This window comes from Pogona vitticeps, chromosome 5 (genome assembly GCF_051106095.1).
Source record: "Pogona vitticeps strain Pit_001003342236 chromosome 5, PviZW2.1, whole genome shotgun sequence".
In the NCBI taxonomy this organism is placed as follows: Eukaryota; Metazoa; Chordata; class Lepidosauria; order Squamata; family Agamidae; genus Pogona; species Pogona vitticeps.
In genome coordinates, this window is record NC_135787.1 from 89,613,553 (window position 1) to 89,640,408 (window position 26,856).

The window sequence follows — 26,856 nt, forward strand, 5'->3', positions numbered from 1 at the left end:
ATATAATCAATCTGATTTCGATATTGCCCATCTGGTGATTACCATGTATAGAGTCGCCTCTTGTGTTGTTGGAAAAGAATGTTTGTGATGACCAGCTTATTCTCTTGACAAAACTCTATTAGCCTTTGTCCTGCTTCGTTCTGAACTCCAAGGCCAAACTTCCCTGTTATACCCTTTATCTCTTGACTCCCTACTTCTATAGATTGTAGTACTATAGATTGTAGCAACTCCCCCTCCCCGACCCTCCGAGCAACATTGGTGCTGGACCTAGTACCCATGTGGACACAGCTGGGAGAGGAGAACACCACCCTCCTCTCCCACCCAGGTCTCAGTAATGCACGCCAGGTCAGCACCCTCATCCAGAATTACATCATGAATGAGGGCAGTCTTATTTTGTACTGACCTGGCGTTCATCAACAGCACCGCGTGGCTCGAGGGTTTGCTGACATGGTCACCTGATACCATTTGGTTGGGGGCAGGACTAGAAGAGGGGATAGATACAAGGTATCTAGCCTCTCTTCTCCTACGCGGGCATGTTCTGTCCCCACCACCATTCCTTCCCCTTACCCAGCACCACCTCAATGGCTGCCCCCTTCAATGCCCTCCCCCCTTCCTGTTCCATCAGGTCCACTGTGGGTCTCTATGTAATCCGATGGCAATTAATAATAACAGTTAAAAAAAATAACAACAAACCTACACACCCTTCTAATGCCCCTTCTCCCCTCCAAGCCAGGTGGCTGGTGTTGAAGAAGGGGTGGGGTAGCCCCAAGCAGCAGCAGGGGCCACGTCCTGCAGGCCAAGGGAGTCCAGGCCAAAAATTCCCCTAGACACTGTCTCTTACCCAGTGTCTGAGGGACGGCAGTTTGACTCCAATTCCAGTCTCGCTCAAAACAATACCTTCATCCTCCATCTGTTTGACCTTGGCCTGTCTCATTCCACCATCAAGGTATATATTTCAGGCATAGTGACTCATCAAGCACTTCATTCTCAGTCTGCTTGACTTTTTTCTCACTCTACTCTTAAAAGATTCATGAAGGGTCTTCAGAGCATTAGACCCCCAACACAACAAATCATTCCCCAATGGTCCCTACAACTAGTTCTGGAAGCGCTAACCAAGCCTCCATTTGAACCGATGGCTACTTGCAATGAAAAATTGCTCTTTAAAGACAGTCTTCTTGGTCGCAATTACATCAGTGAAAAGAGCTAGTTAGTTGGCGGCTCTTAAGATCTGACCTCCCATACCTACATCTTCATCCGGACAACGTGACCCTATACTTTGATGTCTCCTTTCTACCCAAGGTAGCATCTGAATTTCATATGAATCAACCGATAGTCCTACTGACATTGTTCCCTCCTCCATCCACCCCAATCGAGCGCAAGCTCCACATGTTAGATGTCAAATGAGCTTTGGCTTTCTACATCGATAGAATGAAACAGTTTAGACAATATTTGTATGTTACCATGGACCCAACAGAGGTGCTCTAGCGTCAACACAGACTATATCTAGATGGATAGTTCAAGCTATACAGATAGCCTACAAACTCTCTGGCAAGTCGATACCAGGCCATCTGAAAGCCCATTCTACTCGAGCAGTCTCGACATTGACTTCACTACATTGTGGAATTGAGGTGCAGAACATTTGCAGAGCAGCTACTTGGTCCAATCCCTTGACGTTTATGAAGCACTATCGCCTTGACGTCAGAGCGAAGAATGATGCTGCATTCGGCAGGGCGATTCTGACATCTCTGCTTCTGTGACGGCCGACCATCCGGTAAGTGGGCTTGTCATTTGTGTGCATTCACAGAGGCCACTACGAAGAAAGAAAGGTTACCTACCTGTAACCATGGTTCTTCTAGTGGACCTCTGTGAATTCACACATCCCTCCCTTCCTCCCCTCTATCTGTCATGTTGTCTATTAGATCTGTTTTAGTTGGCAATGGTGGACTATAGAGGAACTGAGGGGAAGGTTGAGGAGGCAGAGCTTGCACCCTAGGGGTGGTATCTTAATTGTTACTCTTTTTTAAGCTCTAGAAACTTCTGAAACATCCTGTGCAGGTACAGAAAAAGCTCATTTGTGTGAATTCACAGAGGTCCACTAGAAGAACCATGGTTACAGGTAGGTAACCTTTCTTTAGGACATCAGCCTACCAAAGTTGTAAACAATTCAGATTGATATTCATTCTTTGTAATGTCCATGTATGCACACAAAAAGGGGGCTGTGCCTGCCCGAAGACCAGTTTGAGAAGTTCCAGAGCCTCAGAACTATGAACTAGCAAATAAATGGCTGCCTCTAGCTTTCTGTAGCCATTCCACCAGTGGAATCTTCTCCGTTGTGTTTTTACATGCTGTACAGACATACAGGAAATCTGCCAGAGAGTGACATGGTTTAGATTGGTGTTCCCCAACCCCTGGTCCACAGCCTGGTGCCGGTCCACAGCCTGGTGCCAGTCCATGGCATGGGCCAGACCGGGCCGCCGAGAGAGACCTCCCACTGCTCCACCTGCGCACACTCACCCCCATGCCGCCTGTTTGCGCCTGTGCATGCACTCTGGCATGCCTGCATTGCGTATGCGCACAGGCGCACGTCGGTTCACATGAGCATGCTCTGCCATTTGTGCATGCGCATGGGCACTCGCACACATGCACAAATGGTGGTACGCGCTCGTGCGGGCCCGCACGCATGTACAAATGACAGTACGCCACCCATGCAAGAGCACGTGCATGCTTGTTCGCACATACGCGTGAGCACAGGGGTGCCCCGCCTTCCCCAGCCGATCCGCGGACCAGAAAAGGTTGGGGAACGCCGATTTAGACCCTCAAAATTTGTCACCCCTAGAGCCCAGAAAGATGCTGTTTTTGGATGAGCTGTTCTATCCTTTGTTCTGATATAACTCTAACCTCCGAACTTTAGCTTGCCAGTCACCCCTTTTTGTGTGCGTAGATGTGGACATCATGAAAATAAAGACTTGGTTAGTCACCGTAACTATGGTTCCTTGAGCGATAATGCATATATCCACACAACTCACCTACTTCCCACTTGTTTCGCCCCTCTACCTTGCAGCAGACAATTGGGACTGAGGAGAGCGGGGCTGCTCTTGCACAGTATAGGCAGAGAAGCACTTTCATTTTGAGGCTCTGGAACTTTCTGAACTGGTGTTTGCACAGGTGCAAACCGCTTTTTGTGTGGATACATGGATCACCACTTGGAGAGCCATAGTTACAGTGAGTTACCAAGTCTTTTCCATAAGCTTCATATAGAGGTCAGCGCAAACATTGTTTTCATATGACCTTTTTTCTTTATTGATGTGTCTATTCCAAATTATACTGTAAATGCATTTTCACGATGTTGGTTAAACAAAATATTTTTAAATGCTCTTAATTAGGTTATCTTAAATACACAATACATGTTTTAGTACTGTATATAATTTCATTTTATTCTGAGGTAGATTGTTGTTCTGTATTTCTTGATTTTTATGTTTTTTACAGTAAAAAAAACTGTGCAAAATGATCCAAAAATATAGTTGTGGACTTAATTAATGTTGTTTGAGGAAATAAAGTACTGAAATAACTAAATCTATTGATAGTGGGTATTTGCTCATCATTTTCCTGTTTGTGTGGGTATTTTTCCCTTTGGCTGCTTTGAGTTGTTCACAAACTATGCCTGTAGGCACAACATCATATTCCATTCTATGTAGAAATTAAAAGTGCTCCTTCCTTCATTCAGTTGTTTTCCCAAATATCTCAACAAAAAGATTAAGTCCTGTATCTCCTTCCATGGCTTGCACTTCATGTATTCTAGTCTCTTGTAAATTATGTGTAATAGAAATTATATTCCTTCAACCTCTAAAAGCAAAGAAAAAGAAAAAAAGGTAATCTTTATTCACATTATTATGCAAATAGCAAACTATACACATTCCTATTTTAGCATCTTGTCCCCTGGTCTAAGAAGAAATAAACTACACAGACTGGTTCATAGCTACCTCTTTTCCCATTATTTTGTACTGGTGCATCTTTGGATTTTGACAGATAATTTGTGAAGAAATTAGATTTATCTGTGAATTTGGTCACCTCCTCCCAAGGCTGCCAAGTATTTTTTGATGTCTTGAGCTAGATATTAGCTCACTATGTTGAATTACTTTTAAAAAACCCTGTGCTAGAGTTGTGCCATGCAATTAAAATATATTGGCATCTTTTGATCTCAAAATATCAAGGGAGCTTCCAGATAGAGGGTTTCAGAGTGTCACTTTTGACTTCTGTTCCAGTCCTTGTTGCTCCATATAGCAGACTGGAATCTTGCAGGATCAGTGATCACTTGGAACATAATGTAAAAGACCGGCAGTTATGAAAGGTTGGAGAATTAACAAATCATACTTTTCTCTGTTGCTGATGTTAGGGTTGCAATATTAATTCAGCCTTGGGGGAAGCTGCCTTTTTCAGCAAAACATTTTTCAATGTTTATATTTATGCCCTTCTTTATCTTACAAACTTAGCACAGTTTACAGGAGTTCTCTCAGAGTTGTGTACCTAAAGAGGACACTAATGTAACATAGTAAGTTTTACCTTGTTTAGCATCCGGGAGATAATAGATTCTCTCTACAATAACTTCCTGTTACAGAAATATAAATGTTTCTTTTATTAAGATTATTTTACCATTTTGTGCCAAGCTAAACTTGTTTTCAGTAGTTTTGTATACACGGTCATAAATATAAATTAGCATAACCCCATGTTTGGGTCAGTTTTGTATTCTTTATAGTCTGTATATATACTGTTGTCTGCACCAGTATATTGTGTGTAAATAAATGTATATTATCCTCATTAGAGAATATAAAGTCTTCATTCTTTTGGTAGATAGTATGGGTCTCAGCTATAAATAGTTTCTCCATTGATTTTTAACTTAAAAAAAGAAGCTCAAGCTTGGTTACCCAAAACATTTTTAAATAAACAGATTGTATTCATTCCTTTCATCTTGAAGGGCAAAATATGCTTTTATTGCTGCAATCTGTACATGGTAGAAAAGAGAAGATAAAGCTTCCAAAACAATACCCTTCCCCTTTCCAATGATGATCAACATACATAGTGTAGCAACATTACAACCTTCTTTCTCTCTCTTTCTCTTTTATTTCTTGTAAATCAGAATGAAGGGAAGAGCACTTTCACTTCCTTTATAGGATGGAATGTGATGTCAAATGGAACTTCTCCATGGTGAGTATATATCCTGATGTTTCTTTTATGCTATCAGCCAAAATGATGCCTCCACACAATATTAGAGAGAGTGAATGAGCTTTATATTATATGTTTAAGTATTCACACATTAAATATATTCACACATTAAATTTTGGGTCAGGCTGTCCTGTCAGTTTCCCAGAGAAATTTTGTAATTTTGTTGTTTTTCTGGATATTTTAATGGTCAAAAGGTTGTGGGATGGGAGCCCTGTTGTATAAGACTTGTAAATACCAAATTGTGTAGTTGCATGTGCAAATGAATTCCAGTTATAAGACAAGAAAGTTTCTCTTTGGATCTCTTCTCTTCCTTCAAGCTATTAGTGAGCCACAAAAACTTGTGGGCATATTAGTATCTTTTCGTGAACACTGTAAATTTGGGATAAAAGAGTAAATTAGTTGTTATAATGGTATAGAAATAACAGTGATTCAGATACAAAGTGTTTACATGGATCCCCAGAATAGTTAACAGGACTTTTTCATTACTCTTCGCTGCAGATTCCTATGCCACTGAAAAATGTTTTTGAGTATTTCTTATCCCCCATGACTGGCACGAAATGGGTTTTGAGGTTGTTGAGGACACCAGCAGAAACTGGTGCATCATACTGCTCTTGAACAAAGCCATCCTACTGCATTTATGAACTGTTTTGGAATGGCCTATGGAATTACACTTTAACTAGACTGTGCTGTTTGTTGTATATATGTTGCCAGGAAGCATACCAGAAAGCATTATTCATACCAGAAAGCATGTGTACCTCATTGGTCTTTTTCCTCCTTCAAATGTGACTTCCATTTCGGATTTCTTTGCATGCCATGACAAGCTAGAGATCCCTGAGAACTCTTGCGCTTATAAATGTGCGACTTTCTGGTCATGCCACTTACTCGTTTCTTCTGATAGGAAGAGCAGTTAAACCAACCCATGGAGATTTGATGCATGGTTGGTTTGTTAACTAGTAGAGAACAGCCTTCTCACTCTAGTTTCCTGGATGGGAACAAATCAGAGAAAAGGCTGGTTGCTTTCAAATTATATGATGAACTAACTGCAGAGTAAAAGCTGCATTTTGTTCTGTAGGAATGATTAAACAATTTGCACTGCCACATTCAGGGCACCTGTGGGTACTTGGCTTGCCATACAAACATACTTTTTATTTTAATGAAACAAAAAATACAGCTGCCTTTAGTAGTACTATGAGATTATCATAATTTTAAATAATGCATGCAGTTATTTCTCATATCAACAGGCTTACCTATTTTTTACTATACATTTCTTTATAGAAAGTGTCTTAAAACTTTCTTGATTATCATGCAGTTTTTCATTTTGCTTTGTTTGTTTTGAGACAGCTCTCATCGAGGCCTAAACATGAGGTTGGTGATTTTCTTTCTTGGCATGTTCTAGTGCTGTCTGTACGCATGCAGTTTTGTGGCTAATCAAAGTGCAAACAAAGCAAGGAAGCTACTAGCTTGTTTTAAATACAGTGGTGCCTCACTTAACGGGTGCCCCGTTTAACAGTGAATCCGCATAGCAATGATTTTTTTTGCGATCGTTTTTGCGATTGCATTGTGGTGTTTTTAATGGGAAAATATTGCTTTGCGATGATCGGTAAGCTGTTTCGCTTACCGATTATCGCATAGCAATGATTTTTCAAAAGCTGATCAGCGGTTCCAAAATGGCCACCTGCTGTGTTTTTGCGCTGATTCCTCGCTTACCGGGCAGCGAAAATGGCGGCTGTATGGAGGATTTTCGCTTAAAGGTGAGTTTTAATGCATTCCTATGGGCTTTCTATTTTCGCATAGCGATGATTCCGCATAGCGACAATTCTTGCTGCACGGATTATCGTCGCTATGCAGGGCACCACTGTATTTGTTGTACAGAATACATTAGTTAACCAATCTTTTAAGGATATAGTTTAAAATATAATGGGATGGCACATCTCTTAAGTGTGTCTTTAAAAGTTAGGTTACAACTGCAAGTATAAAGTGGGAATTGTAGCAGTGTAAAGTCTACGTCACATGAGATATTCTGTGTGCATACAATATGGACTGACTCAAATAAAGCATAACAAATAAAGCTTTGACTCCAGGTGAAATTTCCTTGCTGCCTTTTCTCTGAGACTTTGCCACACACAGAAAATTCTTAGTAGTTCCTTAGGCAAGAAGAAGCAGCAACTAGATAGTTTGCTTATCTCATTTCAGATCTGTAGATACCCGGGATTATTTTATTTTGTGTTGTTTTGTTGCTTGTTTTATTAGTATCTGCTATAAGAAGAAATGCCAGTGTTAACATAAATAGGCATAATTAAATGTGGTTACATTGAGAACTAGTATGGTATAGTGTACAGAATTCCAGATTCAACGGACCGGTGTCCAGATCTCCACTCAGCAAACACACTGGGGATGGCAACAGTAGTCAGACAGAGCAAAACAAAAATAGAAAAATGAGACAAAAACATTATGGCACTTTAAAGACTAACTGCTATATTTTAATCTGAGCTTTTGTAGATCAAGGCATCCATTTCTTCAGACATAAGAGTGAGACTATATGACTGTCATATTTGTACATGGCCCCATGACCAGGTGAGGATACATATGCATAGTACATAGAACAAGCAGGACTATCTCTACACAAAAGAATTATTAGAAATAAATCTGATATCAGGAATGGTAATACACAGAATCCTATTGCAGAATATAGCAGTCTGCATAGTTACTTTTTTCATGACCTGAAAGTCACTGTTTTGGAAGAAAACAATTTAAAATGAGACTTGAATGAAAAAACTGAGATAAAGCACTGTCTGATTTAAAACAGATGAAACTCATTGATAAGACAGAATTTGCGTATTTGAAAAAAAACATTTATTTTAACAACTCTTTATTTCACACAAATTCAGCAGTTCTTGGTTCTAATTCCCAGTTTTCACTTTGAAACTAGAAAACACTGACTTTACTGATGTTCTCCTATAAGTTCTCAGAATTCTGAACAAAGTTGAACTTTTGACCCTGCCACTTTGAGGCAGACTGAGAAAGAACCCAGTTAACTCCTTTCAGACCAAACATTTTTAACTCCAGCCTGTGAAAATATTTTAAAAGATATTTTAAAAAAATATAATAATATTCCCTACCTCACTCATTTAAACTGAAATTACTGTTTTTGCTTCTTGACTAGAAATGATCTCAAAGCAAGTTTTATCTGGTTTACTTGTAAAATTACCTGAGCTAGTTTACATGGTTGCTCATGAGTAAACTTATTTAATTTACTCATGAATAGAGATGGGGATATTCATATACAAATACAAATATCCCCGCGCAGCTGGACTTAGTGAGGATCTGGCTCCTGGGGCTGGACCATTCACTCACATGTCTGGCAATGGCCCTGCTCATCCTTCCAGTCACACCTGGAGTGCCATTCATCCTGCTTGGCTGGCCACTGGGCAGCCATACAGGGAAATTCATCCTTCCTCCCCCCACCTGGAGTGGCCAGCCTAGTGGGAAGAGAGTGGCAATAGACACTTGTAATGTGAGGAATTATAGACTATCAAAAGACTTGAAGATCAATTACAGTGGATTATGCTTGGCTTGGAATGCTGCACAACTTTCTCTTCATATTGTTAATGGCAATGATTTGTTTGATAACTGCAGAATTTACTTTTGTTTCAGGGAGAGGAAGTAGTGTGGTAAATTGTTTTAATTTCTCTATCTTTAGACAGCTAGGTTAAGGAATTTGCAGTTGGATGAAGATTAGAAAGTGATCATCTACCTTTATTGTTAACTGTATCACTCAAACACTATACATCTCCCCTCTGAGCCGCACATAGATGATAATGCCCTATCCATATGCTATAATTGTTTAACTTGGTCAGATGAAGTAAATGCTAATGTTTCCATTTTCTTAAATTCTTCCTTGGTTGTCCCAAACTATAATTTGCTGGTCTCAAAAATGCGCCCTGCCCTCACCTGTCCATCACAGTAGAACAGTGAAGAAGGAGCCTATGAATGGATGGAAGGTGGAGCCAAGCGGCGGGGGGGAGCTGGATATAAAGGGTGGTGGATAGAGTCTGAGGGAGATTCTGGGAGAGAGAGACTGTGTGAAACTTAAAAGTGAACTAAGGGTGAGTTAGAGATCTGAAAGAACAATGAATAGAACAGAGAGTTAAAAGAGGTTTAAAGTTTATCAGATGAGATTCTAATATAAGTGATTGACAGCCTGTGATTTATCCATTGAATAGTAATCATATATTAACTTTCCTAATCTAATAAAAGACTTGAGTTTTAAAAGCACACATGTGTCCATGAATAAATGGTGTTAAAACAGTAATACTTGGTGGCAGCGAAGAAGAAGAGTGAGAACCTCATGAAGGCCTGGGGAGGGATAGGGGCTTCAGAGGGGATCGCCACAAAGTGGTGATCAGCGGAGGGATTGAATTTAATCCAGTGGCGCCTCAAAAACAGAAAGGGGGTCTGAAGTGAATGGAGTGTGTAACTTCCTAGAGCTTTTCAGGGGGAAAAGCTTAGTAGGGAGGCTCCTAAGCTCAGATTGGGGGGCTAAGATAGGGATGGGCTCTAGGGAAAACATTTCTGGAAGGAGGTTGCCTCAAGCAGGGAAACAACCAGTTGTCTATCTTGTCCTGATCTTAAAGGTCAGAGTTCTGAGAGGACAAAGCAGAAGCCAAGGTCAGAGGAGTTGAGGTGACTCAAGTCAGCAAAATCTGGAAAGAGCTAAACCTGATATTTCTGTTTATTTATTGCCTAGAGGCGTGGAGAACTTTGCCTCAGGCAAAAAGGCCTGCCTGCAGTTCAGTGCATTCCAATGGGGGAGAAAAAAATTCACCAAAAATTAATGAAGAGGCAGAACAAAGCCAAATTAAGCTTGCAGAGGTGCCTCCTGGGGGTGCAGATGACTCAGATCAGGAGAGGGAAGAAACTCAGGAAGAGATTACCTCAGAGAGGGAAATGGAGACCTCAAGGGGAGAGGACTCTATAGAATTCAGAAAATTGAAATCAGAGAAGGAACAGGAATTCCAGCTAAAATGGCTGGAAGCTAAAGCTCAGGCTGAGGAAAAACAACTAGAAATTAAGGCTAGATCGGAGGAAAGAGAGTAGGAAATGGATAGGGAAATATAGAAACAAAAGATGGCTCTGGAAAAGGAAAGAATGTCATTTGAACTAAGGAGATTGGAGCTGACAGCTCAGGCTAATAATAATAATAATAATAATAATAATAATAATAATAATAATAATAATAATAATAATAATAGCCAGTCTAATTCAGAAGAAAGACATTTGTCCAAGGCAGACAATAAGATTCCCTGTATTTAGAAAGGGCAATGATCCTAAATCGTTTATGTTTATTTTTTATGTTTGAGCGTGCGTGTGAAGATTTTGAGGGGATCAGAATGTATGAGTGTGATGAGGTCTCAGATAAGTGGCGAGTTAATGGATATATACACAGAGATGTCATTGGATTTAGTGATTTTGAGGAATTTAAAAAGTTGGTATTCTCACGGTTTGGCATCAGTGCTGAGCATTTGAAGTGGAAGTTCAGGGAACTGACAAAGAAACCTGAAGAATCCTACTCTCAATTGGGGGCAAACTTGACCAAATATCTGGACAAATGGCTTCAACAAGAAGGAGGTGAAACTGTACAAGATATTAAGAACATCATGGGGCTAGAGCAATTCTATTCACTTCTCCCGGGAGACCTGAGGTACCTAGTGAGAGATAAAAAGCCCAAAGATGTTCAGGAAGCTGGAGAGGTCACAAATTTTATTTCACATATAAGGAACCCAAGTTTTTCTGAGGTAAAAGTGGGGAGAAAAACTTGGGGGGACAGTAAAAAGGAGCCCAAGGGTTACCTCAAGAACCAGCAGGCAAGTGGCGGCCATTTTGTAGGCAAGCCCACAGAACAGAGCTAGCCAAAATACAAGAACTGAGAAGGGAAGGGAGATAAGACCTTAACCTAGAACAGAGAAACTTCAGATCTTGCTTTGGTTGCGGAGAGAAAGGCCATTTCATTTCACAATATGCTAAAGCTAAAGAAGTGGGTTAAAAGGCCAATTTACTCAATCCCAAGTCAGTGTACTGCGTGTAGCAAAACAAAGTTACCTCAGAGAAGGACAAAACAGTAATTCATAATACAGGTACAGCTAGGGAAGAGAGCCATGAACAAGCCCTTCAATGGAAAAGAAGACATTGTCTTTCTAGCATTGAAAGGAGCAGACAAGGAAAGACTCGAATTACTTTATGGGGAAGGGAGGGGTGAACCCAAATTCACCCCAGAGGAGGTTCAGATCAGTCACTCACTTTCCCCAGAACAACAAAGAGAAGCTATAGCCGTGCTTAGGAAGTACAAGCAGGTTTTCTATAGTGAACCAGTGGTAGCCAAAGGGGTGGTGCACCAGATTGAGACCAGAGATGCACTCCCACAGGTCATTACTCTTTATAGATGATGAGCTTGTCTAGTCAAACTTTGGGACCAAAAAGCGACGTTTGGTCAATATAAGAGAAGGGAAAAGCCCAAGAGAAAACATGCATGGCTGTATTGGGAAGACAGAGGGGTGACCTATCAAAAGCTAAATAAGTTGAAACGTAGCCTAACCCTGCCAGTGGCCATTTGGATCCATCAGTCTTCTGGGGCAGACCACCTTGGTCTGTGCCCCACCCTGCAAAGACTGATTTTCAGTGAGTCTCAACCTCACAAGATAATGGTGTGCCCATGAAAGTGGAACTGTAGAGAGTTCTTCCACATCACTAATATTTAACCCTTAGCAGAAAACCAGGTCTTAAGTGTGCCCTTCAGCATGGATGGGGCAAAAAACAAAAGGAACGTGGTATTTGGAGTCTACTACCGACCGCCCAATCAAAGAGAGGAAGCGGACAAAACTTTTGAAAAACAAATTGCAGGGTTAACAAAGAGACACGGCGTAGTAGTGATGGGAGATTTCGGTTATCCAGATATACGTTGGAAGGCAAATTCTGCCAAGTATGGCCCTTTCAAGAAATTCCTGGCTTGTGTGGCTGATAATGTTCTACAAAACATTATGAAAGAAACTAGGGGATTTGCTATACTTGACTTGATTCTGACCAGCAGAGATTACTTGGTGGGGGAAGTGGCAGTAAGGGGAACTCTAGGTGAGAGTGACCATGTCCTTCTAGAATTCTTGATATTAAAGGAAACGAAAGCAGAGTGTAGCCACACACATCTGCTGGATTTTTAAAAAGCCAATTTTAATAATCTCAGAACAAGGATTCCAAATAAACTTTTGAAATAATCTATTATTTTTTAAAGTAAACTTGATGAATATACAGTGGAATAGCACATATGACATATATTATGTGTGGCAATATATTCATCTTTAATGTGTTAACCTTACCCCAGATACTAAATTTAAGTAATTCCCATTTTTCTAGGTCATTAGAAATATCGGTGATCAATTTATTGAAGTTCAATTCAATCATCTGAAAAATATTCCGTTGGAATTAAAATACCTAAATATGTTAAAACCTCTGGTGGACACTGACAGAACTGCCATTTTTATACTATGGCAGTTCTTTATTATTACTCACTGGCATTAACTCAATTAATTGCCCAATTAATTGTATATCCTGCAATTTTACCAAAAAGCGCAATTATTTTCATTAATTCCGGTATAGATAATTCTGGTTTGCTAATAAATAATAATAAATCATCTGCATATAAAGCTAACTTAAATTCAACTTGCTCATGGACAAAGCCATGTATTGTTCTATTCTGTCTAATGGCACATGCTAGTGGTTCCAAACATATATCAAATAACAAGGGGGGCAGGGGGCAACCCTGTTTTGTAAAGGTAAAGGGTAAAGGTTCCCCTTGACAATTTTTGTCCAGTCGTGTTTGACTCTAGGGGGCGGTGCTCATCCCCGTTTCCAAGCCATAGAGCCAGCGTTTTGTCCGAAGACAATCTTCCGTGGTCACATGGCCAGTGCGACTTAGACACGGAATGCTGTTACCTTCCCACCGAGGCGGTCCCTATTAATCTACTTGCATTTGCATGCTTTCGAACCGCTAGGTTGGCGGGAGCTGGGACAAGCATTGGGCACTCACTCTGTCATGTGGATTCGATCTTACGACTGCTTGGTCTTCTGACCCTGCAGCACAGGCTTCTGCGGTTTAGCCCACAGTGCCACCACGTCCCTGTCTTGTACCCTTCTGCAAATAAACAATTTCAGAGAGAAGTCCCTTTACCTTTACTTGTGACTTAGGAGATATATATATGTTGAATAAATCCCACTTGATCTGGATGTATTACAGTTGAGATTACAGCCTGGACTCTATTAGCCAAAACTGCAGATAATATTTTAGCATTTGTATTCATTAAGGGGATTGGTCTGTAATTTCCACAATCTGTATGGTCTTTACCAGGTTCAGGTATAACAGATATATATGCACCATACATAGAAGTTGTCAAACTGTCTAATTCAAAGGCTTTTTGATACACACAGAGAAGTCTAAGAGCCAAAAACTACATATGTTTTATACCATTCTATAGGAAAACCATCAGGCCCTGGTGTTTTTCCATCTTTCATTTTCAGAATAATACTTTTAATCTCTTCTATTTCTAATGGTCTTGAAAGAATCTCTTTCCCTTCTTTATTTAACTGTGGAAGAACCACCTGTGAAAAATATAATTCAATTTCATCAGCTCTAGGGTCTATATTATATATATTATATATATATTTCTCTAGATGTTGTGTATAATTTATTGTCATCCCCTTTTATCAAGGGAACATAATTCTGATTTTTTGTTGCTTTAATGAGACGCAAAAATTTTTTCCTGCTTTCTCCCAACTTTCCCAGTATCTCTAGTCTCTTGCAACAATGCCACATTTGCTTTAAGTTTTTTAGCTTTGAAAGTATCTGTTTTTTATTGCCTGGATCACTGACAAGTTTAGATTGTATCTGGTAAATTGATGAGTCAAAGTTTGTAAAAAGAGTCCAAACATTTCCTTCAGCTGAGTAAGTCACAAGCTGAGCAGTCTGATGTAGCACAGTTGGTGAAACAAAAAGCTGAAGAACCCTGGCGAAGCTAGTCTCTGATTGGTTAATAGGGGCAATAAACATGATAGCCTCAGAGCACTGGGTTGTTGGGATGAACAAGGAGAGAGAGAAGGGGCTATCCTGATAGACAGATTTATTGTATCGGACTTGGAATATGTGCTGTGATAACTGGACTGATTTTGAATGCTTATTGTGTATGACTATTGGACTGGACTAAGACAACTCTGTATGTATGACTTCATTGCTGTTTATTGCTTATAAGCAATACAGTTTGTTTTTCTTTACCCTGACGAGACTCTCATTCCACTACTTACTTGCATACTGGTTCCTGACTTGGATAAAACTCTGCCAGGGCTAAGGAATGGGCATTGCCCTGTCCTGAAGTTCCTGATGATCACGTAAACCTTTAACATTCCATGTAATAATATTTAACATCATAACAAGTATAAAAATATGTTCATAATACTATTCCTAAGTAAGCTGCCATAGTCATGCTTTCCATATCAGAGACCCTAATTCCACTGTGGATATCTGTAACCAATAGCAAATTGTATCAACCAACTCCATAATAATTTTTAATTGTATAATAATAAAGTCAGTTATATTGTAGAGACCATAAGAAAACAAAAGAATACAAAAATAAGATACATTAATGAAAAAAGAGATGTAAAAAGAAAAAAATGGGGAAAAAAGAACAAAAGAAAAAAACCCAAAAAGAACAAATTAAAGCAAAGCAAAGCGTGCTGCTTATATACCGCCCCATAGCGCTTCAAGCACTCTCTGGGCGGTTTACAAGTTAATTATGCAGGCTACACATTGCCCCTCCAGCAAGCTGGGTACTCATTTTACCGACCTCGGAAGGATAGAAGGCTGAGTCAACCTTGAGCCGGCTACCTGGGATTGAACCCCAGGCCGTGAGCACAGTTTTGGCTGCAGTACTGTGGTTTAACCACTGCGCCACGAGGCTCTTAACACTGTGACCTTCCAGTTTCAGCTGGAATACCCCACCTCATATTTCGTATTTGCAGCTTCCAATATCAGAAGGTGGTTTTCATCTCCCAGATATCAGTGTGTTTTATAAAGCATGTCTTTTAGCTCAGGTAAACTGCTGGCAAAGCTCTATTACTATAAATACTTGGGTGATTCTAGAAATGGCTTATCTAGCACCCTTATATGGATGGTGTGTTCTTGGTTCTAAATACATTTTGAAAAATAGGAAATATACCTCCTCCCATTTTAGCTACTAGGGAAGTATGGAGAATATTAGCTCGCCAATTACAATTCGACCCATATGCCCATGAAAAAACTACTTTATTGGGTAGAGTGGTGCCTCGCACGACGAATTTAATTCATTCCACAGTTAATGTCTTGCGAAAAATTTTTCTTGCAAAACGTGTTTCCCCATAGGAATGCATTGAAATTGTTCTGTGAGGCATTTGTCTTGCGAGGCACCACTGTACTAAGAATTGAGAAAAAGCCTTTTTTTGTGGAAAAAGTGGCCAGAATGTAGTATATACACCTTAGACCAGTTAATAGGTACAGATGATGAATTTCTATCTTTTTCCATTCTACATTCTAAATATATAGTCTTATCTGTCTCTACACAATGGTGATATCTTCAACTAAAACACCTTTTGGTGTTTTGGGGCCATCTGCATTGAGTGCCTCAGAATCTCCCGGATTGTTAGAGGCAATTACTGGATCTAATGAGAAACCTAAACCAATAACTATAGTGTATAAATGCTTAATAGACTTATATAAAATAGATATTCAAGAACTTAATAAAATATGGAACAGGGAATTGGAAAGTAAAATACAAGCTAAACAATTGAAAACTTTGCTAGATTCTATAGAAGATGTTTCCCTGGATTTGAAACAGAGATTAATCCAACAAAAAATAATATTTAGAATATATTGGACCCCACAATGGCTATTTAGGAAGAAACTGATAAATTCTGATAGATGTTGGAGATGCAATAGTACAAACACATCCTTAATACATATGGTATGGACATGTGCAGCAATACACCTATTTTGGGTAGAAGTTCTTGTATTAATGTACCTTTGGGGAAATCCTTGCTATTTCATGATATTCACATTCTTTTATATTCCTGCTGTATGGGGTCTAACAAAGGGTCAACAAAATTGGATTCTGAGAGCACTCACAGTGGCAAAAAAAAAACTTATATTAAAAGCCTGGAAAGATGATCACTCTCCACCTTTCACATGATGGTCAGAAGATCTGTGACAATTAGCCTCTTTTGAACGAATATCATACAGAAAGCAACTCCGTGAAGATATCTATGTAGATAAATGGAAGCCCTTCAGTGACTCATTGTAAATTCATAAGATAGTTCATTGTGAATGTATATAATACCATACTATTTTATATTGTATTGACATTTTGTTTGTTTGTTTTGTTCTCTTGGTTCTGTTTTGCTCATTTTAAACTCTTTTTCTTTTTAGGGTAATTTATGTTTATATTGTTCTGTTAAACATGCAAAAAAAAAAAAACACCAAAAATAAAAAGTTAAAAAAATCTCAGAACAAGGATAAGTAAGGTCCCATGGCAGGAGATGCTAACAAGAAAAGGAGTCCAAGAAGGGTGGACGCTTCTAAAAAAAGAAATTCTTAAGGCACAACTACAAACAATTCCAACAAGAAGAAAAGGTGGGAGGCGGCAAAAAAGGCCAGTGGGGCTTCACAAAAAGCTCAGGGAAAACCTAAACACACAAAAAAGACATGTACAGGAAATGGAAAGAAGGCCAGGCCACCCAAGGATGAGTACAGACAAGTAGCAAGGAGATGCAGGAGTGACATTAGGAGGGCAAAAGCTGAGAATGAGCTGAGGTTAGTTAGAGACACTAAAAGCGATAAAAAGCATTATTCAGGTATGTGAGTAGCAAAAGACAAACAAAAGACATAGTGGCACAGCTCCACAATGGAGATGGAAAAATGATAATATAGGACAAAGAAAAGGCAGAGGTGCTCGGTTCATATTTCAGTTCAGTCTTTTCCCATACAACAGACCAGGAACTTCCAAACAAATTTGAAGTGTAAGTTGGGGGGGGGCAGGATTGCAGCTGGAGATAGATAAACAAATAGTCAAGGAGCACCTTATCACCTTGACCGAGTTCAGATCTCTAGGGCCAGATGAACTGCGCCCAAGAGTAGTGAAGGAACTGGTTGAAGAACTCTCAGAACCGCTATCCATTATTTTCTTGAAATCATGGGAAACGGATGAGATGCCAGATAATTGGAGGGAGGGCTAATGTTGTCCCTATCTTCAAAAAAAGTCAAAAATGAGGAACCTGGGAACTATAGATCAGTCAGCCTGACATCAATCCCAGGGAAAATTCTGGAACAAATTATTAAACGTTCACTATGCAGGCAGTTAGAAAACAATGCAGTAATAACTAGAAGCCAACAATGATTTGTCAAGAACAAATCCTGCTAGACTAATTTAATTTCATTTTTTGATTGTGTAACCTCCATAACAGACAGTATATCTATATACTATAGGTATAGTTCACATTGAATTCAGTAAAGATTTTTTACAAAGTGCCCCATTATATTCTGATTAGTAGGTTAACTAGGTGTGGGCTGGACAGAACAACTGTCAGTTGGCTACAGAATTGTACTCGAAGAGTAAAGATTAATGGCTTCTTCTCAGATTGTGAGGAGGTAAGAAGTTGAGCCAGACATCTTGGAGAGTGGCAGTCAGTCTGACATCAGTCCCAGGCAAAATTCTGGAACAGATCATAATGCAGTTGTGACGGTTGCCCCACATCACTCCTGTCATTCACAGTCTGGTTCTCATTTGCATGAGCCTATGAGAGGAGTGTAGAGGCGGAGTAAGCAGATAGAAGAATGTGTGGCAGAAGAGAAGAACGGAAGAGAGAATTGGGAGAGAGAAAAAGAGATAGTGAGATAGTGAGAAGAAATAATAGAGATAAGCTGGCCAAGATAAATGGATAGAGCAGGAGGTGAAGGTGGCAAGATATATGATATTTGAATGATTTGATTATATGCATTGAATAAGTAACATCTGTGATTCTGATTAAACTTAATACAATTCAATAAATAAATTCTGTTGGCAGGAACCTGATAAGTGTCTGACTAAAGTCCATTATATATTGTGGATAAGGGAAATCCACTGGTGGCAGTGAGAAAAGGGGGCACATCCCAATTGTTATCTGCTGGTGGGAAGACATAGTGTGAACCCTTTGTTTGAGGAAACAAGTAGGGGTTACATAGTAAACGTCACAGCAGTCATTGTGCAAGCACCTAGAAAAGAAGGCAGTAATAAATAGAAGCCAACACGGATTTGTCAAGAACAAATCCTGCCAAACTAATTTGATTTCATTTTTTGATCAGGTTACCTCCCTGATAGACAGAGGAAATGCTGTAGACGTAGTATATCTTGACTTCAGCAAAGCTTTTGACAAAGTGCCCCATGATCTCCTGATTAGCAAGCTAACTAGGTGTGGGCTGGATAGATCAAGTTCAGATGGATACACAATTGGCTACAGAATCGTACTCAGAGGATTATGATTAATGTGTCCTTCTCTAACTGGGGGGAGGTAAGTAGTGGATAACCCCAAGGCTCAGTCCTGGGCCCGGTGCTCTTCAATGTTTTTATTAATGACTCGGATGAAGGAGTGCAAGGAATGCTTGTCAGATTTCCAGATGATACCAAATTGGGTGGAATAACAAATACCCTAGAAGACAAATTCAAAAAAACAAAATTCAAAATTACCTTGGTAGGATGGATCACTGGGCTGAAGGCAACAGAATGAAATTCAACAGGGATAAGTGCAAAGTACTGCACCTCAGAAAAAGAATCCAGTTGCACAGTTACAAAATGGGGGATACCTGGCTCAGCAAAACTACAAGTGAGAAGGTTCTTGGAATTGTCGTAGATCACAAGCTAAATATGAGCCAACAGTGTGATGTGGCTATAAAAAAGGCAAATGATATTTTAGGCTGCATTAAGAGAAGGATTTATTTATTTATTTATTTATTTATTTATTTATTTATTTATTTATTTATTTATTTATATCCCGCCCATCTGGTATATCATACCACTCTGGGTGGCTAACAGCAAGGAATATACAATTAAAATAACAGACCATAAACATCAAATACTGGCAATACTAAATATATGCCAAAAATAATAAATGATAGATAGAAAAAGGAACAGAATTAAGTCAAATCAAATGCTGGCAGGAGGGAAGGCCTGGATGAAAAGCCATGTTTTTAATTGCGTTTTAAATGTACCCAGCGTAGGGGCCGCGCGAATCTCAGGAGGGAGATTGTTCCAAAGGCGAGGAGCCACCGCCAAGAAGGCCCGGTTTCACGTCTTTTCCCACCAGGCCTCCCTCGGCGTCAGGCTCCTCAGCCACACCTCCTGGCTCGCGCGGGTGATCTGGGTAGATCTTGGTGGGAGCAGGCATTCCATCAAGTATCGAGGTCCCAAACCGTTTAGGGTCTTATAAGTGAGCATTAGAACTTTGAAGTCGATGCAGAAACGAATGGTCAGCCAGTGCAGTCTGGCTAGGGTAGGAGAAATGTGGTGGTATTTTCTCCCTCCAGTAAGGAGCCTGGCTGCTGCATTCTGCACCATCTGAAGTTTCCGCGTCAACCTCAAAGGCAGCCCCACATAGAGCGCGTTGCAGTGGTCTAATCTTGAGATTACGAGCGCGTGCACTAAGGTAGTAAGCGCCCCCGTGTTGAGATAGGGCCACAGCCGGGCGATCCGCCAAAGATGGAAGAAGGCAGAACGGACGACCGACGCCACCTGCGTTTCCATGGTGAGCGTCGGGTCCAAATGTACACCCAAGCTGCGGACCCCACAGGAGAGAGCTACCCAAGCCCCCTGCCGCAGGGCCCCCCACCCTCAGAATTTCCGTCTTGTCCAGGTTCAGCCTCAGTCCGTTCTCCTGTATCCATTCCAGTATGGTCCCCAGGCAGCACTGAAGGGACAGGACAGCATCACCTGCAGTTGGAAAAAAGGAGATGTAGAGCTGGGTGTCATCAGCATACTGGTGACATGACGCACCACACCCCCTGATGACCCCAGCTAGCGGCCTCATATAGATGTTGAACAGCATTGGGGAGATAATCTACCCCTGCGGAACCCCACAGTTGGAGCTCCACAGGGCCGAGACACTCTCCCCAAGCTGTATTCTCTGGGGACGGTCCTCCAAAAAGGATCGGAGCCAGGCTAACGCCAAGCCACCAATTCCCAACTCGGAGAGCCTCCCCAGGAGGATACCGTGGTCGACGGTATCAAAGGCCGCTGAGATGTTGAGGAGGACTAACAGAGACGTTTTGCCCCTGTCAGCCTCCCTCAACAAGTCATCATACAGGGCGACCAATGCCGTCTCTGTACCGTGACGCGGCCTGAAACCCGACTGGAAAGGATCCAGGGCATCTGTTTCATCCAGGAGTGCCTGAAGCTGATCTGCCACCACCCTCTCCACCACCTTGCTCATGAAAGAAACATTGGCGACGGGCCTGTAATTGCCAATTTCGTCCGCCGCCAAATTAGGTTTCTTTCTTATGGGCCTAATGAGTGTCTCCTTGAGGGCCGGTGGGAACCTGCCCTCAAGGAAAGACCCATTTATTATTGCTGTGGCCGATTCAGTTGTTTTTGGCCTGGCTTCTTTGATTAGCCAGGCCGGGCAAGGATCCAAGGAGGAGGTGGTGGCCCGACAACGATCAAGCACCCTGGCCACAGAGTCAGGCATTACCGGCTGAAAGGAGTCGAAAATAACTGGGCAGGACGGAGCGCTGGACATCTCAGCTCGACTTACTGCATTCAAAAAAGGAGAGAGCTCCCGGCGGATGGCCTCCACTTTAGATTTTAAAAATGCTGCAAATTGGTCCGGTGAGAGACTAAGGGGAGGCCCATCTCCCAGACCAAATCTGGATAGGTCGCGCACTATGCGGAAAAGCTCCGCCTGCTGGTTGGACGCTTCACTTATCCAGTTAGCGAAGAATGATCTACATGCAGCCTTCACCTTATTCAGATAAAGGTTAGTTGCGACCTTAACAGCTGTAACGTGGCTGGCCACTCCAATGTCTCTGCCCACTCAAGGCCTCTCAGAATGGTCACCACACTGCCACACACTCTTGCTGCCACCAACCTTTCCTTTGAATGAAAAGGACAAGGGTTTCTTTCAAAAACAAAACTTTGTTTATTGATTACAAAATAAAATAGGTAAATCACTGGAAGATAATCACTATGTTAATCACTTTCTTATATAATTAAACACATAGACTTTCCCTCACTGACAACTCTCACACCAGATCTCTCCAGATCTCACTCTCTCTCTAGCTCTGACTCTCTCTTACACTTTACCCCCCTTTTTTATACCAGCTCCTCCTCTTCAGTTCCACCCTCCATCACACCATTGGCTGATGACTCACTGCCCAGCTGCGACGGACAGGTGAGGTCATGGCTGCCTGTTACAACAGCTATCCAATTATAATCCGTCGGGTTCTTCCTCCATCTACGCTCTAGCCGTCTCCTTATACGCTTCATCGCCCGGAGCTCCTGGTTGAACCAAGGTGCCGGGCGAGTTCTGCGTCGGAGAGGGCGTTTGGGCGCAATCGTGTCTATGGCCCTGGTGGCAGTGGTAGACCAGCTGTCAACCAGAACGTCGACAGGAACGCTAGCCAAGTCAGCTGTAATCCCTCTCATGGCATCCTGGAAACCGATCGGATCCAGTAGTCTTCGAGAGCGGGCCATGGGAATAGGCCCCTGCTCCCTGCGAGGGGGGAGGAGATAATTTCCAAACCTCATGAGATACTAAACTAAAGGGTAAAGGTTCCGCTTGACAATTTGTCCAGTTGTGTCCGACTCTAGGGGGCAGTGCTCATTTCCATTTCCAACCCATAGAGCTAGCATTTTTCTGAAGACAATCTTCCATGGTCATGTGGCCAGCGTGACTAGACACGGAATGCTGTTACCTTCCCACTGTGTTGGTACCTATTTATCTACTCATATTTGCTTGCTTTCGAACTGCTAGGTTGGCGGGAGCTGGGACCAGCAACAAGAGCTCACTCCGTCGCATGGATTCAATCTTACGACTGCAGGTCTTCTGACCTTGCAGCACAGAGTCTTCTGTGGTTTAACCCACAGTGCCACCACGTCCCTTAGCACCACCACATCCCTCATGAGATACTAGTTCCCGTCTATTCACCATTGGTGATATGAAGGCACTTTTCAAATATTTGAAAGGCTGTCATACAGAGGACGGCAAGATCTGTTCTCAATCATCCCAGAGTGCAAGATATGCAACAATGGGCTCAAGTTAATGGAAGCCAGATCAGGAAAAACGTCCTAACTGTTAGAGCAGTACAACAGTGGAACCAGTTGTCTCGGGAGTTTGTGAGTGCTCCGGCACTGGAGGCATTCCAGAAAAACTTAGATAATCACCTGGCAGATACACTTTGATTGTATTCCTCCATTGAGCAGGGGGTTGGACTTGACAGCCTTATAGGCCTTTTCCAACTTCAAATTTTTATGATTCTATAATTCTACGAGAATATCTCATGTTATATCCATGCTAGTTTTTCCTTGGGTTTTCCCCCCTTTTTAAAGCCCACTTGTCTATGGTTATTTGACTTACAGAGTTTGATGGTGGCTCTAGAGTTTGCAGATTCTCTGTTCCTGGATCCTGAGTATTGTGGGATTGTTTAGGAATATGCTGCTGCCATTTGTAGGAACTGGAGATAAGAAATGTGGCCCATTGACATCTGAAGTGATGACTCCCCACTTATCAGTTACTACAAGATCTGCAATTGACAAGGTTGAATTAAAATCCCCAGTCTTTTCCCTTGTGTTGCAACAGTCGGTTTACGTTTCAGTTTGAGTTTCTGAGAACTGTCCGGAATTTGCAGCCAGCTTTTGTCTTCTAGGTGCCTCATGAAATATTGGGTTGTTGTTTTGAGACAGGCAGCAGTTGTTCTTGTTTGATTCTATTGTGACAGCCTCAGTTCTGGCTTGGTGTGTTTTTTCGGCTGGGTTAGGATGTGGTGCTATCAGGATCCCTGTTTTTATCAGGGTGGCTATTAGTTGGAGCATTGCTTTCTCATCTGATATTTCTTGGTGAAGAGTATGAAGTTTGTCAAAGATCTTTTGATTCGGTTTTGCAGATAAAAAGCACTGGTCATGCAATTGAGTGTAGATAATCTTGATGTATTCATTATTTGACCCAAAAGAGTTGTCTGTCAGAACTCCCATAGACATGCCTCTTAGATCTCTACTTGGTGGATTTAAATTATTTCCAGGGAGGGCCCTTTTTGAGATTGGGGTTCTGTCTTGGATATCTGGGTCCACCAACCAATTGTCTATCGAGTAACCAGAGAAAAAGTCATCGACCACATCATAATATTGAAAGTCACTAGCATTCGTATTCAAATCTTGATTGCCCAGGGTAGATGGAATACTTGAAGCAAATTCCATTATGTTAAAGGCTTCTGGCTTTTAACGTTGGAATACTTCTGAGGGCTAGCGAAAGCTAGAGGCACACCGTAGTCAACTATTGTTCTGTGGCGTTTACTACGTTGACTGGAAGCACTGTTGAGTCCAGCACCAGTTTTCTGGGCTCTAGTAATGACTATGTTCTTGGGTCATACCTGTCTTTACAAATCCCTAATGAGGTCTCTTTGTTTCTTTGTTTAGCTTTGGAGCCCTTGCCTTCTATGTTGTCTCCAGTTTAAGCAGCTCTGGCTACTCCAGGCAGCTTAATTTCTAAATATCTATTGGATAACTCACTGTGCCACGACATAGTTCTTTTAAATATATATATAGCATTTTATTAGTTTTTCAATATATCTACATTCAGTTCGTGCTTGTTAAACATTGTGTTACATGGGTTGCTTATAATTATAATTTTTTTTTTTGCATCTTGGTGTCTTCTTAGTAGTCCCTTCAAAATCTATACTGCATATATTTTAAGCATTTAAACCATTCATGTGTGTATTTTAGTGTACAATATTGGCTACTATCATAATATTGCTCTCATAGTATATAATGTTCTCAAAAATCTTCTAATAAAATACCTTATACAAGCAATTCTGGTTTCAAATCTGTATAATTTTGAGGCAATTTAACCGACCAACATTGTATTTTATACCCATAATAACTAAATAAGTTCCTTACACATAATAGATGTTATCTAAAGCATTTTATACAGATTTTCTTTATATAATTGTTTAGCCATTTCTATCTCTACATTTGCTTTCATGTCTATATCAATATCATATCTAATATATGTTAATGTTTTTACCTCTTTATGTCTAGCTTCAGTTTACCTTAAGAACCACCATGTTATGCCTTTACCCTGATTAGTGATCCCTTATTTCAGTTTATTTCCCTTTTCTAATATATATGTCCCCTTACAATTCCAGAAGTTAGGTGTATACAGGCTTTCAACGTTAAAGGCCACCTTAATATTATTTTCCTTTTCATCTTTCTAAGTAACTCCTTCTCTTGTTTGTCTTTTCCCAATTCTTATTTGTATCTCTCTAAAAATTCTGCCATCCCGTGTACCATTTGAGATCATTTTATGAACTCAATCTATCTCCAATAGATCTTCCAGGCTATTTTAATTAAATCTGATTGTTCTCTCTCCTTATCTTCCCTTAGCAAAACTCTCCTTGGCTCCAGGTTTAGAATTAGATCTAAATTTTCCCCTCTGGTTTTCTCCAGCCCCTCCTTTGATTGGCATACACCATCCACCCCACTCTCATTTCGTTGTTCATTATTCCCTGTATCCTGTTGACTATACCTTCCTTAACTGCTCCTTGAATAATTTTACCTCTGTCTAGTGGGATTTCATCATTTCTAAAATTGCTTGAAGGGTAGATTTTGTTTCATCCCAAAATTTTCCTTATTGTAGCATTATGTCCCAGATATCAAATAATTGTATTCCAAGTGAAAGTTGTCCAGTTGCTTAAAGCAATCAGTCCAATTCCATCAATACTTGCTTCCATAGGTCCACTTCAAAAGATTGAATCTTTAGGGTTAAACCTGAATCCATTCTCAGACATAAAGGGTTTTCCCCTCTTGAAGGCTCAAGGACTCTTGCTCACAAAATAGTTCACTTGATGTTTGTATTCATGGCCTGGTGTCTTTTGTAATCCAGACCCAGAGGCAATCCATTCCAGTATAAATTCTGTCATGGCTTGTGTTCCAGTCAAGTTCAAAACTCAGGATACAGTTTAAAAATTCCACAATGGCAGGATTAGGCTTTCTAGGGTTAATTTATCTATACTTCAGTTCAGTCCTCAGGAAAAAAAGGAAGTCAGAACTGCCATAGAGTGTTCAAGGTCATTGTTTTGGGCTTTTTGCCAATGCTGTAGATAGCTGTAATAGCTGTAGCCATAACATAGCCAGTCTAGCTCCCCAGAGTTGTTTAGTTAATGATGATTTTAAGAGAAAGATTTATTAAGTTTCTAATGGCACAATAATGCCAAACTTCCTTCTTTGAAGTATAATTAAATGTCTAATTAATGCCCTTTTTATTTTCTTTGTGTCTCTTTGCGTCTCTTCCCTCTCTCCAGATTCACCACTGCTGTATAAGTAGTGGGGATAGGAGAGATGCTATTTCTGTTATAGGGATTGTCTCATCCAGGGATAGTCATAAAGCAGTACAGTTATAACAATATTTCTCACCAGGTGGTAAAAGTGATGTTTAGCTGATTTATCGCTTCTCCATCGTCGTCTGCCGATGACTTGCAAGTAAGCTATACAGCTGCTTGTTTCCACCCGCTGGTTGATTGAAGAGTTTCCCGGATTAAATGGGGGTAACCGCACCCCCATTATCCCCCATTATCACTTCTCCCCTATTTCACCACTTCTACAGGGTGGTTTTAACCCCCTGGGATGTCCCAAACAGGTTGGAATTCAGCCCAGGGGAGGGAGCTCTGTCCTCCTGCTACTGTCTCATTGCAGCGTCAAGCCTGAAGTCTGTTCTAATTTGGCCTTGAGGTGTTAGCAGCCCTGCCGTTATGTTGCTGATAAACTCCCCCAAGCATATTGCACCATTTCTTGCATGCTTCAATTCTTCAGCTCTGAGCAATATCAGAAGGCAGATCCCTTTTTAATGGAATGACTACATTAAGGAGAATATAAAGATACGCTAAAGATAAGTGGAAGCTAATGCAGACACTGCTCCTCCACAGACCAGAAGCTAAGCCAAAATTTGAAATTTTGCAGAATAAATTCAGAAACAATAAAGGTACAATGTAAAAAAACAACTGCAACTAATGTTACAAAATGTTCAAAGTATCAAAAATATTTACTAAGTGAACAAAATTGTAAGTTAGAAAATTATTCAGTTATAAATTGTCTATCAAGTCACATCTTTGTCTTAAAACTATATATATATATATATGTATATATATATATATATATATATATATATATATATATATATATATATATATATATATATATATATATATATATATATATATATATATATATATATATATATATATATATAATCTAAAGCATAAACTTGTTATACAATCACATTAATAGAAAAAATGTTACCTTCCCAGCAGAGTTTTCTCCCTTCTAATGACGC

At 40.6% G+C, this 26,856-nt stretch overlaps 1 protein-coding gene across 5 annotated transcripts in view; it reads left to right on the forward strand.

The window, feature by feature from the left end:
* Positions 1-26,856, forward strand: part of TAPT1 (transmembrane anterior posterior transformation 1) — a 165,451-nt gene that overhangs the window by 41,195 nt on the left and 97,400 nt on the right. For 2 of the 5 annotated variants that reach the window (XM_020806576.3, XM_020806574.3), the window contains exon 4: positions 6,562-6,585. The exons of 1 other annotated variant lie outside the window; for it this stretch is intronic. In XM_020806576.3, the coding sequence (XP_020662235.2) occupies positions 6,562-6,585 (24 nt within the window). Of the gene's footprint in view, positions 1-5,134; positions 5,203-6,561; positions 6,586-26,856 lie in introns of all 5 variants that reach the window. 2 more of the 5 variants (XM_073001067.2, XM_020806579.3) reach the window with 2 other exon arrangements.